Source organism: Nicotiana sylvestris, chromosome 9 (genome assembly GCF_000393655.2).
Source record: "Nicotiana sylvestris chromosome 9, ASM39365v2, whole genome shotgun sequence".
Taxonomy (NCBI): Eukaryota; Viridiplantae; Streptophyta; class Magnoliopsida; order Solanales; family Solanaceae; genus Nicotiana; species Nicotiana sylvestris.
This window is the reverse complement of record NC_091065.1, coordinates 14,735,614-14,748,884: the sequence shown is the minus strand read 5'-3', so window position 1 is coordinate 14,748,884 and position 13,271 is coordinate 14,735,614. Positions and strand designations below refer to the sequence as shown.

Sequence of the window (13,271 nt, the reverse complement as noted above, 5' to 3'; positions counted from 1 at the left end):
AAAAGGGTTCGGTGACAGATTTCACTTCCCGAGATCGCTGGAATTTATACACAGCGATAAATCTCTCACGATAGCTCTGATACCATGTGAGAAGGCACGGGAGAAAATATGATATATTGATATTGTGTGTTCAATACAATACAAGAGGTCCTTATTTATAGCTATACTATACAAGGACATACTACTTCTATTCCAATGTGGGACAAGACTACATTATGTACATATCTAACAGTAGAGACTAAGTGCCGTCACGACGTCTTATGGAAGGGAAATTGGGTCGTGACAATATTTAAGTGAAAAATGACAGAGGGGTGGACTCATTATCCATCGATTCGAATCTTGTGCCACTGCCCTCGAGAATTTCTTAGCTAAAAAAAGATGAGACATAAAAGAACTTGCTTTCTGATGTATGGATCAAACAAATATGACAAAAAGAAATAGTTAACTCAAAGAATCCGAATTGAAATTAAAGAGTGAAATCGTCAAAAACATGAAGAAGAAAAAGTGTACATAAAAAAATTAGAATTGATGAGAAATTAAATATACAGTTTACTTTAATAAGAGAGAAAATTTGTAATTATTTACTCACTAAGTCATACAACCTCAAGCAAATTTAAAAGATATAAAAAATTGAAACATTTTGTTAATAATAATTGTATAATTATATGTTATATGTAATACTAATATACTAGTAGTATTTTATAATTTTGGGGTCCTTAATATTTGGGGGCCTAAGGCAAGGGCTTCATTTGCCTTACCTTAGAGCCGCCCCTGTTTGGTATAATTCTATGTATAATTAATGCATAGTAAATCATGGTATTAATGCATGCATTAGCATGGTTAAAGACAAAATTATCCTTAAAGTCTCTTAAAGCTAAAGAATATGGAGGGCATTTTTGTAAATAACTAATTTTCTTAAAAATAATACAATGCATTTTAATTTTTAATATACCACACCAAACAATAAATAAGAAATATCTCCTCACTATAATATAGTGCAAGGCAAAACCTTCTGGGCTTCTGGCTATTCTTAGAAGAGTTTGTGGTTGCTCATAACAAGGACATATCTCCGGTGTCTCACAAGCCCCGGCTGAATTAGATTTTGTGCAGCACGCGATCACTTGCGTTCCCATCGAGACTGCCTACAAGAAAAGGCATGTCAACCCATACTTAGAACCAAAAGAAAAAGAATGATAAGGAACGCACAAGTCAACCACATTCCCTAATCGAAGAATATCACATAGGACGCCATCACATACTGTCGTGCAGATTAACTTGTATATTTACAATAAAAGCAGTTCAAACCAATGACAGCTCAACAAGTTGAGCAGATACCGATGCAGTTATAAAAGATTTTGTAAATAAAGCAAGTAAACCATTAGTCCAAAAACCAGATCCACTCAATGTAATATCTGAACCCATCTGCACTTCTATATGCTCTTTCACATTATTTGCACTCTATGAAAACCCAAACATAACTCATCTTAAATTATAGGTTTTATAAAACAGAATACAGAGCATGTCTAGATAAAAGCAGCTAACGCCAAAAGGCCTACAACAAGATTTATCCCTCAATTATGGATGAAAATAGAAACATCTAAAGACGTATACAAATCAGAAAACTAAGTCAAAATTCTAACTTTGAAACTAAAAGCGCCAAATATTTGCTCCTTTTAGTTCGGGGGCATCAAATTCAGAATTCAAGTCAGACAGCTGACTCAATCAAATCAGCTATTGAAGAACACAGATTGAATCACAAACCCCAGTTGAATCAAAATTAAACATCATATGATCACTTGTGATCATGTGCAGATTGCCTACAAGAAAAGCAATTCAAACCCATATTTAGCAATAGTCAAATGTTTAGCCGGTTGAGCTTCAGTATGATGAGAATGTGCAAGGCGTCCTAGTTGAAGAATACCACACACCATGCAGAGAAAAATACAATAAAAGCAATGCAAACCCATGAACACATAACAAGATGAGCAGATATCCACTCTGCTACAGAAAGTTTGGCACATAGATCAAGCAAGCAATTCATCTCGAACGAAAACTGACTCGCCCAATGGAATCTCTACCCATCTGCACTTTTATATGACGATCTGCATCTTTGGCACTCAGAGCTGAAAATACGACTACTATCCATCTTAAATCCCATTCTTCAGAAAGCAAAATAAAGTGCAATATTTTTTTCCGATAAGGTAAAATAATTTATTTACGTGGGAAAATTCCTGCATAACTATAGCAAAAAGTAGATAACCTACATAAAAGTATGTTCTCCAAAATATGCACCCCATCATCTATTCACTAAAAGAAAACTAGAGACACAAAAGTTATCCCTCAAATGTACAAATAATTCTCAACTCCACCAAAAAACAGTGCAAGGTATAAAACAGTTTCAAAATACTACAACGACATGCCCCTCAAGTACTGATGGAAAATAGAGATAAATACACATGTATATGAATCAGAAAACCAAGTAAAAATTCCTAACTTTGAAATCTAAAGCACCTGAAATTTGCTGCTTTTTGTTTGACAAAGAGCAATAAGAGGGCTGGCTCACTCAAATTCAAAAATGAAGAATACAGAAACATAAAGAACATATCTATACAACAACAGCATACCCAGTATTATCCCACACTGTGGGGTCTGGGGAGGGTAGTGTGTATGCAGACCTTACCCCTACCTTGTGAGGATATAGAGGCTATTTCCAATAGACCCTCGGCTCAGGAAAGCATAAGCACCACAGATCTATATATAGCTGAAAACTTACCTACTAGGATGTCGTTCTTTGTGGATTTGTCAGCAGATCCCCAAGAGAGGGGGGTGGGGTAATAACAAAGAAAACCTTAAATTGGATGCACAATCATGAGGGCTTGATCCTTTCCACCCTTTCTGACGTATGTTTAGGGAGGTTCTCATTTCTCTATTTTCCTTTGGTCTTTATTTCTTTCTCCTGCAGCCACCACAGCCCTTTCTCTTGCTCGCTTCCCTCTTTGGTTAATGGTTGAATGTGGAAAAAACCCTGGCAAAGCAGCAACCTTGCACTCAACAGGAGGACACTTAATTCCTCCTCTTTACAAGCAGACTGATCTCCAGTCAAATCTCTCAACTAATAAAATCCCGCAATGCCACACTTCAGAATCCCATTGTACCGTGAAATTGGCAATATCTTCTAACACCAACAAGCAAATGCTCATTCATCATCGCATTTGGTTATATCCTAATAACACTAACCACCTTGGAACCACTATTAAATGCTCCATCTGACATGCAGCAGCTTCAGATGGCATCAAAGCATCATCAGGTACCCTCGTCTAATACGATTTCAAGAATACAGAGGGGTAAACCAGAAACAATTATGTGAATGCATGTTTGACACTTAAAAATACATGATTATGGCTCAGTCATCGAAGTCAAGACCAAATGATGTCATGGGAGGAATATGGCACATATCCATCATCTGTGCAGTTAAGGTTAATAACACGTTAAAATTCTCCGCTGCCTGTGGTGAAGTATCATCACCACAAAGAAAAACAAGCAACTGTTTTCTATCCTCAATCCAGCTACATCCAGGTAGTCTACCTGCTCCACTCTTTTTTATTGTTTCCCTAACTCTCTCCACATCACCCCATCTTCCAAGGTCAGCATACATGTTTGATAAGACAACCAAATTCGTAGATGTTTGAGGTTCAAGTTCAAGAAGCTTCACAATAGCACAGCCAGCGATCTTTAGATTATTATGCATGCGACAAGCCCCAAATAGGGCACCCCACATTTCTGGAGTGACTTTTGTTTTCATATCCTTAATTAAACGGAAAGCATCTTCTAACCTCCCTGCTCGCCCAAGTAAGTCAACCATGCAAGCATAATGTTCAGATGAAGGATTGATAGAATACTTTTTGGTCATGTGCTCAAACAAATTTGCACCAGCATCACTCAAGCCAGCATGCTTACATGCAGATAAAACACTAACAAACGTCACTTCATCAGGAACCACTTCCGTTTCTTCCATCCCTTCGAAAAGTTTGACAGCCTCCTTACCATATCCATTTAAAGCATATCCAGCAAGCAACGAATTCCAGGATACAATATCAGCATTTTCAACATCTTTAAACATCTTTTCTGCATCAAAGATATTTCCACACTTTGCATACGTAATTATTAAAGCGTTACAAGCTGACAAATTTTTCACATAACCGGTTTTTATTACCACTTGGTGAATTTGCTTCCCTATATGCTCAGCTGCAAGATTGGAACATGAACTTAATACTGACGCAAACGTAGACTGATCTGGTTTCTTGCCATCACGTGCCATCATGATAAAATGTTTAAGCGCATCTACATAGAAACCATTTTGTGTATAACCTGAAATTAGAGAGTTCCAAGAAATTACATTTCTTTCTCCCATCTTCTCAAACATCTCAAGTGCTTTTTCCACTTGTCCCACCTGAGCATAACCTGCTATCATGGTATTCCAAACAACTATGCTCTTTGGTTCCATCTTTTTAAACAGATCTAAAGCTTCATCAATTCTTCCACATTGAGCATAGCCTGCAATCATTGTATTCCAACAAACAACATCGCGAGTAGCAGTTCGATCAAATACGCGACGAGCTTCATCCACCCTATTGTTTTGGATGTACCCTGAAATCATTGCTGTTCGTGCACCAACATTTTTGAGCGGCATACTATCCAACAAATCCCTTGCTTCTTTGAGCTTTCCAGCACGAACATAACCATCAATCATGGTTGTGTAAGCCACGGCATTCCGCTGGGACATTTTATTAAATAATGAAGCAGCCATGTCAATTGTGCCATTCTGGACATATGCAGCTAACATGGCATTCCAAGCAACCTCATTTTTCTCTGGCATTTGCTCAAAAATCCTTTCAGCTGCTGATACCATCCCATATCTTGCAAATCCACTCAGCATTGTCACCCGTGAAACAACATTTGGATAAGGAATCTTGGCAAAAACCTCTTTAGCAGAATCCAAATTCCCAACCCCAATAAACCCGTCCAATAATAAATTCCAAGAAATGATATCCTTCTCTTCCATCTCCTCGAAAAACTTCACTCCAAATTCCATTTCCCCATTCTGGGTATACCCTGACAGGATCGAATTCCATGAAACTAAATTCTTTATTGGCATTTCATCAAACATTTTCCTAGCATCATTTAACCTTCCAGCTTTTGAATACCCTGTAAGCATTGCATTCCAACAAGCTACATTACTTTTATCAGGAAGTGACTCAAACACATTTCTAGCCTTTTCAAGCTCCTCATTACGCGCAAAACAAGTAATCATCAATGCATAAGTGAAATGGTCTCTTTCAGGCATTTTATCAAACAGTTCACATGCTTTATCAACCTGGCCATTAAACAAATACCCATTAATCATTGTATTCCAAGAGACCAAATTTTTGAGCCGCATTTTGTCGAACATCTTGCGTGCATCATATATTCTGCCATTTTTCGCATAGACAGAGATCATGGAGTTGTAGGTGACAGTATTTGGGTGTGTGATTCTATTGAATACTTTAATGGCTTCATCTATTTGACCCGTTTTACCTAACTGTGTTAACTTCAGATTTTGTTGGAAGATTTTGCTTCCTCGGCTTAAACCTGCCATTGAAGTAAACTCATACCGAATTGCACTGGGTGCAAAGTTGGGAACTGTTTTGGACAGATATCGTAACTTAATTTGAGAATATTTAAAATTTGGGAAAATATTTAAATTTGCCCTTAAACTATACGGAAGAGTCTAAATATTTACTACATGAGATGCTCCAACTTGTGCCGAAAAGTGAGTTTCCATACCAACCTTTACGAGTGTCCTGATATCTTGTCCAAAGTGAATTTAATACCACCTTACGAAGCATAATACCACTTTCATGGCCTGGGCTATTCCACACGTGCATGCCACATCAGTGTCACATCAATGCCATGCCAGAAATGCAATAAATTAATTTTTTTGACTATTTTTCTATTTTCTTTTTCATTCACATATTATTATTATTCTTTTTTCATACCTACCACCAAATTCTCCATTATCAACGGGTTCATGGCTTTTATTTCATTTGAATGAATTAATTTGTTGAGTCCAAAGAGAAAAAAAAACAAGAAAGAAATGAAATTTACTACAATTTATGACGCCATAGGTTGGTGATAAGAGGGTCGAGATCTAGTTGGGTTTTGTTTGTTGAATCACCGGAACATATAGAAATTTGCCGGAGGAATTGAAGAAAGCAATGGGGAAGTTTGTCGGAGGAATCTGAAAGTTGAAGAAAAATAAAGGGAAAAAGCAACAAAATCTGCTCTTAAAAAGGAGTGGAGTGAAAATGGAGAAGAAAGAAATGGGGTTGAGATAGAGAAGAAATAGGGGTTTTTGTTGTGGGAGTGGGGGGGTGAAGATGAAGAGAAAAGGGGGGGGCGAAAATATGTTTTACTTTTTGCCAAAAAAATTATTTTTTTGCTTTAAATTTTTATAAGACGCGCCACCACTTTAATTTTTTAAAATTTTTTGCCACAACACCTTTAGGGTGGAATTAAATTCAGTATGAACAAGTATAAGATGGAAAAACGATACCCGTAAAGGTTGGGATGGAAACTCACTTTTCGGCACAAGTTCAGGGAGCAACTTATGTATCAATAGCCGTTACAAAATAGGATAGATTTCCTTTTATTAACCAAGGGGTCATTTGGTATGCGTGATAAAATCGGATAAGGTGAGATAAAGCAAGGTACCAAATTTATACCATGATTGGTTGATGATATTAATTTATCTCTGCATAAATTTATACCGTCAATCAAATATAGTATAAACTTAGTCCCAGACTTAATCCTGAATATTCTATCTTATCTCATTAAATTTGGTATTATTTTATCTCACCTTCCAGGTGGGATAAAATAGTTTAGGATTATAGGTGTTTTACCCTAAAAATTGGATAACAATTAAACTTATAATGTGGTTTTAAGGATACGTGATTTCACCTAATACCAATTGATAAACGTAAAGATTAACAGTATATATTATTAATGAGATGAAGCAAACCAGTCTTGAAACGTGATTCAACCCTCGAGCTTGAGTGCCCTCGAATTGATTGGTGCTCAAAATAGTTAAGAAAAAACTAACTCATGAACAAGAATATAAGTTAGAAAGTATTATATTGCTTTGATATGCGTGAATGTGAGATGATTACAAAATGACTAGGGCCCTCTTTATATAGCAGAGGAATCCTAGTTATTGTACAATCGTAATTACGAAAGCAAATCCCATGATTAACTAAATAACCGCCATTGATTTGATCTGTTCCGAGATTTACGCCATGATCTTCGGCTAGTGGCGGATATCTCGCCTTTCTGTTATTGTACTTTGCTCGATGCATGTCTCATTTAGTCCCAATCGCCATTGGCCTCGATCTTCGATAGGTATCTCGGTCCTTGAACTCGGTGCCTTATTCTCGTACCTCAGTCTTATCCGTCGTGAGGTCGGCCTTCGATGCAATTCTCTAGCCTCAATAAAATAGTAAAATCGGATAAGTCCGGTTATAACCGTATAGAGATAGTCCAATCGTTTCTTGAGTGTAATGAGGAGAAATGAATTGAGCCTTCGATTTTGTACCTCGACTTGTCATGACGTCATCTTCATGACGTAAGCGACAGAAGCGACCGAAACGTCCCTTCAGTTCGCATACCGAGGCATTAAATGCATGTTAGTTGTTGTCCTCCATTATTGATTTTGAACTGTCACCTTCTTCCTATAAATGTACTTTCCTTCTCTTTTTCCCAAACTTTACTCTTAATCTTCAAAGATCTTCAATTCCTTCAAGTTTTTCCGTGCTGTATAATCTCTAGGTTCCCCCAAAACACCAAACCTCATTCTCTTGTTCCTTCTTCCAACTTGCAGAGATGGCAAAAACGTCCAAAATTAATCCGCAAAAGGAGGGCGCCTCTTCATCGCGGCCGGCCGGCAATAAAATGCTGGTGGAGTCGCGCCCTGAGGAGTGCGTTCCTGAGGTGGGGTGTGATCTTTCTTTCGACTTCAAAGTCGAGAAAACTTCATATGTCCCTTGCCGGTGTGAGCCAATGTCGAGATACATATGCTCGATAACTGAGAGTGACCTTGAGCAGGTCAAGAAAGACTACCATTGGGAGAAGAAAGAGGTGGTGATTCCGATGGTGAAGGTGTAGCTCCCGAGGGAAATTAGGCACTTAGGATTTTTTCATTTTTTGAATTTTTTGTGTAAGATCCTAACAGATCTATGTAAATATTTTCACATCTAAAAAAAAATCTCTTTTCTCTTTTTATTTCAGTTTCCACCTCGTACAAACTCTGTTTTGACCACGTCTTGGAAAATTTTCATAAACCTGAGGCTTGGGCAATTTGATCGATGTTAGTGTAGTCTTTATAATCGAGCGAGTACTTGTCCCAACTCGAAATAGGATGACCCTTAGGTTTTAGTTAAGTGATAGTGAATTCTCGAACTCAAAAAATATAACGGCCCTTAGGCTCTTGAATTGGACCGATATGGCCTCAGAAGAGTGGCTTTTCCCTTTTCGGCTTAAAAAATTTAATCATATAAAAATTTGTTATGCCTTAGCACGAGATAAATTTGTACCCATTAGGATTTTTGAGGGTTGGTGTTATCGAAACCTTTTACTTTGTTATGCCTTAGCATAAACTTGTTCAAGAGTTCGAACAATTTGGTACCCCTTAAGTTTTTTTAGGGTTGATGTTATCGAAACCCTTTGTAATTAGCCCTTTTAACCAGTTTTTGTGAAAATATTAGAAGTCCTGTTTTGTTACGGAATTCGGACGTCTCCAACCGTGTTAGTTAGGTCGTAGCCTTTAACTTGAGATTTGCCCTTTGGGCTTGTTTCTCAATTATACTTCGAACTTGTTCGAAGCGTCAGTCCCCGAGTGGGGTGGCTGTGGCCTATAAAAATGAGGGTTGCCTTTTTAAGGTCTTATAATCTTGAAGTTTAATAATTCGAGAATGTCGATTTTTGGATGGCAGTCCCCGAATACGGGGTTGATTGTTCGAGCTTTAGTTGTGATCGGCATTTGAGCCAGTTTTCACAATACATTATAAGTATGAAATTGTAAAGTAGAAATTCACTAAGGAATGAAACATCTGGTAAGGAAAAAATACTTCTTTCAATAGATCATTCATGCGTACATATTTTGCCATTAGGTCTCGAGTAATATACATGGACACGGTTCATTTGACCGTTTGGCCCTTTACAAAATTTGCCTATCGAGACCTTATTGACACGAAGTATTTTCCTTGAAAACGTAACATCCGAGGGTGATGCCCCTCCCCCCCCCAGTATTCAAAGTTGATTGTAAAGAAGCCTCGGATACTGTTGAATAGCTCTAAGTTAGCATGAACAATGGTTGCCTCGTTAAAAACCTTGCCGAAAAAATCCATTTGGGATAAAAATCGCTCGAAGGAAAAAAGAGTGTAACGCGTGCTTTCAGACCTAAGGACTTCGTTTTTGGAGAGAATTTCGATGCCTTCGACCGAACACCTGCAACAAGTTAGTATAAAATACAAATGAAAAAAGAAGAAGGTCATACCTTAGCAATAATATCGTTTGAGGAGTGATATGTTCCAATTATTTGGCAATTGTTTGTCGTTCATCGTGCCAAGTTTGTAAGATCCTTTTCCGACGATGTTGAGGACCTGATACAGTCCCTCCTAGTTCGGACCGACCTTTGCCTCGTTTAGGTCTCAAGTGTTGATGGTGACCTTTCTCATAACTAAGTCCCCAATTTTGAAGTGTCGAAGATTGGCTCTTCGATTGTAATATCTTTCGATTCGCTGTTTCTGGGATGTCATTCGAACGAGGGCAGCTTCCCGCTTTTCATCTAGAAATTCGAGGCTTGTATTCATAACCTCGTGATTTGACTCTTCCATTGTGTATCGAAACCTGATGCTAGGTTCCTCAACTTCGACCGAGATTAGAGCTTCGGTGCCATATACTAAGGAGAATAGTGTTGACCCCGTACTGGATTTTGACGTTGTTCGATACGCCCAAAGGACTTCGGGCAAATTTCTATCCATTTTAGATATCTTCTTTAGATTCTAAATGATGGTCTTGTTTGTTCCGAAAAAAACAAATGATTTGTCTGAACTACGTCTGACTTGATTCCGAAAGGATACGTAGGCAGCCTCTCTCTGGGGTTCAGTCGCACCAAAACAAAAAATCCAATTTTCCCTGAAGTTGAAACTGGGGCAAATGTTGTAATGGTTCGACCACGGGCCCACCAAATGGTTCCGAAGTTGTAATTTCATCTACAGTTCTTTTTACCCAAAAACAAAACTGAGTACAAGTCCCTCGGATCAATTGCCAAAGGCGGGGGAAACCAAAAAATATCATTGTGGAAGCTGATGCATTCTAAAACTGAGAGAAATAAAACGAGAGAGTCTTGTCGGTGAAAACCTTCGGGCACCATGAGGCGACGGGAGTAGATAAACCAAGAATGAAAGAGTCCGTTTAGTGAAAACTCGCAAAAAGCACTATCGGGCGACGGTGAGAAGAGAAATGAGAGAGGTCAACTAGCGAAAACCCGCAAAGGGCGTTGTCGGCCGAAAAAATGATTTCACCTCAAAACGTTCTGGCAAGGTTCCGTGGTTTGGAAACATAGATCCGTTTGGTTGAGGAGAAAATGCAAGTTCGTGAGGGTCGGACATCCAGTCCAAAAAGCATGTCATGTCAATTTAAAGTTAGCATGCGCCTCAGGTGCTAGAAAGAAAAGGTGGCAGGACCGGTTTCACAAAGCTCCGTCTAGCAAGAAGTGAAGAAAATACCCAACCTCAATGGTGCATCAGTCCAATCCCGACTGATCATGATGTTGATTACCTCCAAAGTAAAGGCATTAAAAAAAATCCCAATGAGATCTGCCCCAGTAAAAATCCCCAAGCTGAATAAGATGGAAGAACCCTTACACGGGCGAATCATCATGAAATCCTGAAATCCTAGTCTTATCAGTTTGAAAGGGGGTCGCCCTTGAATCCAATCAATGGTGAAGTTTCTCAACAGAAATGAGGCCGAGACCAAGCAATTGGAATGATCAAGGCCACCGAACCAACCACCGTTTTCAAACTGACAATTGTTCTTTGTTTGGAGAATTGAAACATGTGCAATTCAAAGCAACCGTGCAAGAAGCAGGTGCAACCAAAAGGGAAAAGAAATGCACAAGTGCAAGAAACAGCTTTGCAGCAAGGAATCAACCCAAAAGGGAAGTTTTTCCAATATCTTTCTTGCATTTTTACTGAACAAAAAAAATTAAAAAAAAAACACCAAAAAACGAAAAAAAAATAAGAAGAAAATTCCAAAAAAAAGGGTTAGTTTAGAATCCCCAGTATCAACCTATTTTTCGCCAACATTAGGGCTCCAATCCCTAATTAGAGATTTTAGACATAGGGCCTCCATTCCCTAGTCGCCTTTATCAATATTAGGGCTTCAATCCCTAAGTTGAAATTTTAGATATAGGGCCTTCATTCCCTAATCGCCTTTATCAATATTAGGGCTCCAATCCCAAAAGTTGAAATTTTTAGACATAGGGCCTCCCTTCCCTAGTCGCCTTTTGCCAACATTAGGGCTCCAATCCCTAATTTGAAATTTTTAGACATAGGGCCTCCATTCCCTAGTTGCCTTTAGCCGATATTAGGGCTCAAATCCCTAAGTTGAGCGATTTTCTTTTAGCCGACATTAGGGCTACAATCCCTGAGTTGAGCAATTTTCTTTAACCAACATTAGGGCTCTAATCCCTGAGTTGAGCGACTTTCCTTTAGCCGACATTAGGGATCCAATCCCTGAGTTGAGCAATTTTCCTTTAACCGACATTAGGGCTCCAATCCCTGAGTTGAGCGATTTTCTTTTAGCCGACATTAGGGCTCCAATCCCTGAGTTGAGCGATTTTTCTTTAGCCGACATTAGGGCTCCAATCGCTGAGTTGAGCGATTTTCTTTTAGCCGACATTAGGGCTCCAATCCCCGAGTTGAGCGATTTTTCTTTAGCCGACATTAGGGCTCCAATCCCTGAGTTGAGCGACTTTCCTTTAGCCGACATTAGGGCTCCAATCCCTGAGTTGAGCAATTTTCCTTTAGCCGACATTAGGGCTCCAATCCCTGAGTTGAGCGATTTTCTTTTAGCCTACATTAGGGCTCCAATCCCATTTTAAGCGATTTTGCTTTAGCCGACATTAGGGCTCCAATCCCTGAGTTGAGCGATTTTCTTTTAGCCGACATTAGGGCTCCAATCCCTGAGTTGAGCGATTTTCTTTTAGCTGACATTAAGGATCTAATCCCTGAGTTGAGCAATTTTCCTTTAGCCGACATTAGGGCTCCAATCCCTGAGCTGAGCGACTTTCTTTTAGCCGACATTAGGGCTCCAATCCCTGAGTTGAGCAAGTTTCTTTTAGCCGACATTAGGGCTCCAATCCCTGAGTTGAGCAAGTTTCCTTTAGACGACATTAGGGCTTAGGGCTCCAATCCCTGAGTTGAGCTATTTTCCTTTAGCCGACATTAGGGCTCCAATTCCTGAGTTTAGCGATTTTTCTTTTAGCCGACATTAGGGCTCCAATCCCTGAGTTGAGCGATTTTCTTTTAGCCGACATTAGGGCTCCAATCCCTCAGTTGAGCAATTTTCCTTTAGCCAACATTAGGGCTCCAATCCCTGAGTTAAGCAATTTTCCTTTAGCCGACATTAGGGCTCCAATCCCTGAGTTGAGAAATTTTCCTTTAGCCGACATTAGAGCTCCAATCCTTGAATTGAGCATTTTTTCTTTTAGCCAATATTTGGGCTCCAATCCCTGAGTTGAGCAATTTTTCTTTGGCCGACATTAGGGCTCCAATCCCTAAGTTGAGCAAGTTTCCTTTAGCCGACATTAGGGCTCCAATCCCTGAGTTGAACAAATTTTTCTTTAGCCGACATTAGGGTTCCAATCCCTGAGTTGAGCAAATTTTTCTTTAGCCGACATTAGGGCTCCAATCCCTGAGTTGAGCAAATTTTCCTTTGGCCGACATTAGGGCTTCAATCCCTGAGTTGAGCGATTTTCTTTTAGCCGACATTAGGGCTCCAATCCCTGAGTTGAGCGATTTTCCTTTAGCCGACATTAGGGCTCCAATCCCTGAGTTGAGCAATTTTTCTTTAACCGACATTAGGGCTCCAATCCCTGAGTTGAGCAAATTTTTCTTTAGCCGACATTAGGGCTCCAATCCCTGAGTTGAGCAATTTTCCTTTAGCCGACATTAAGG

At 39.1% G+C, this 13,271-nt stretch overlaps 1 protein-coding gene across 2 annotated transcripts; it reads right to left on the bottom strand.

Moving 5' to 3' along the window:
* Nucleotides 1-790: 790 nt before the first annotated feature.
* On the bottom strand, nt 791-5,829 carry LOC104226254 (pentatricopeptide repeat-containing protein At4g02750-like). Of its 2 annotated transcripts, none has more exons than XM_070156733.1 (2): nt 2,774-5,829; nt 791-1,138 (listed from the first exon to the last, which is right to left on the bottom strand). In XM_070156733.1, the coding sequence occupies exon 1, from the start codon at nt 5,633-5,635 to the stop codon at nt 3,404-3,406; it is 2,232 nt and encodes a 743-aa protein (XP_070012834.1). In that variant the 5' UTR covers nt 5,636-5,829; the 3' UTR covers nt 791-1,138; nt 2,774-3,403. The 2 variants fall into 2 exon arrangements, with proteins under 2 accessions (XP_070012834.1, XP_009776504.1); XM_009778202.2 differs by having other exon boundaries at nt 792-1,142.
* Between the last annotated feature and the right edge of the window lie 7,442 nt (nt 5,830-13,271).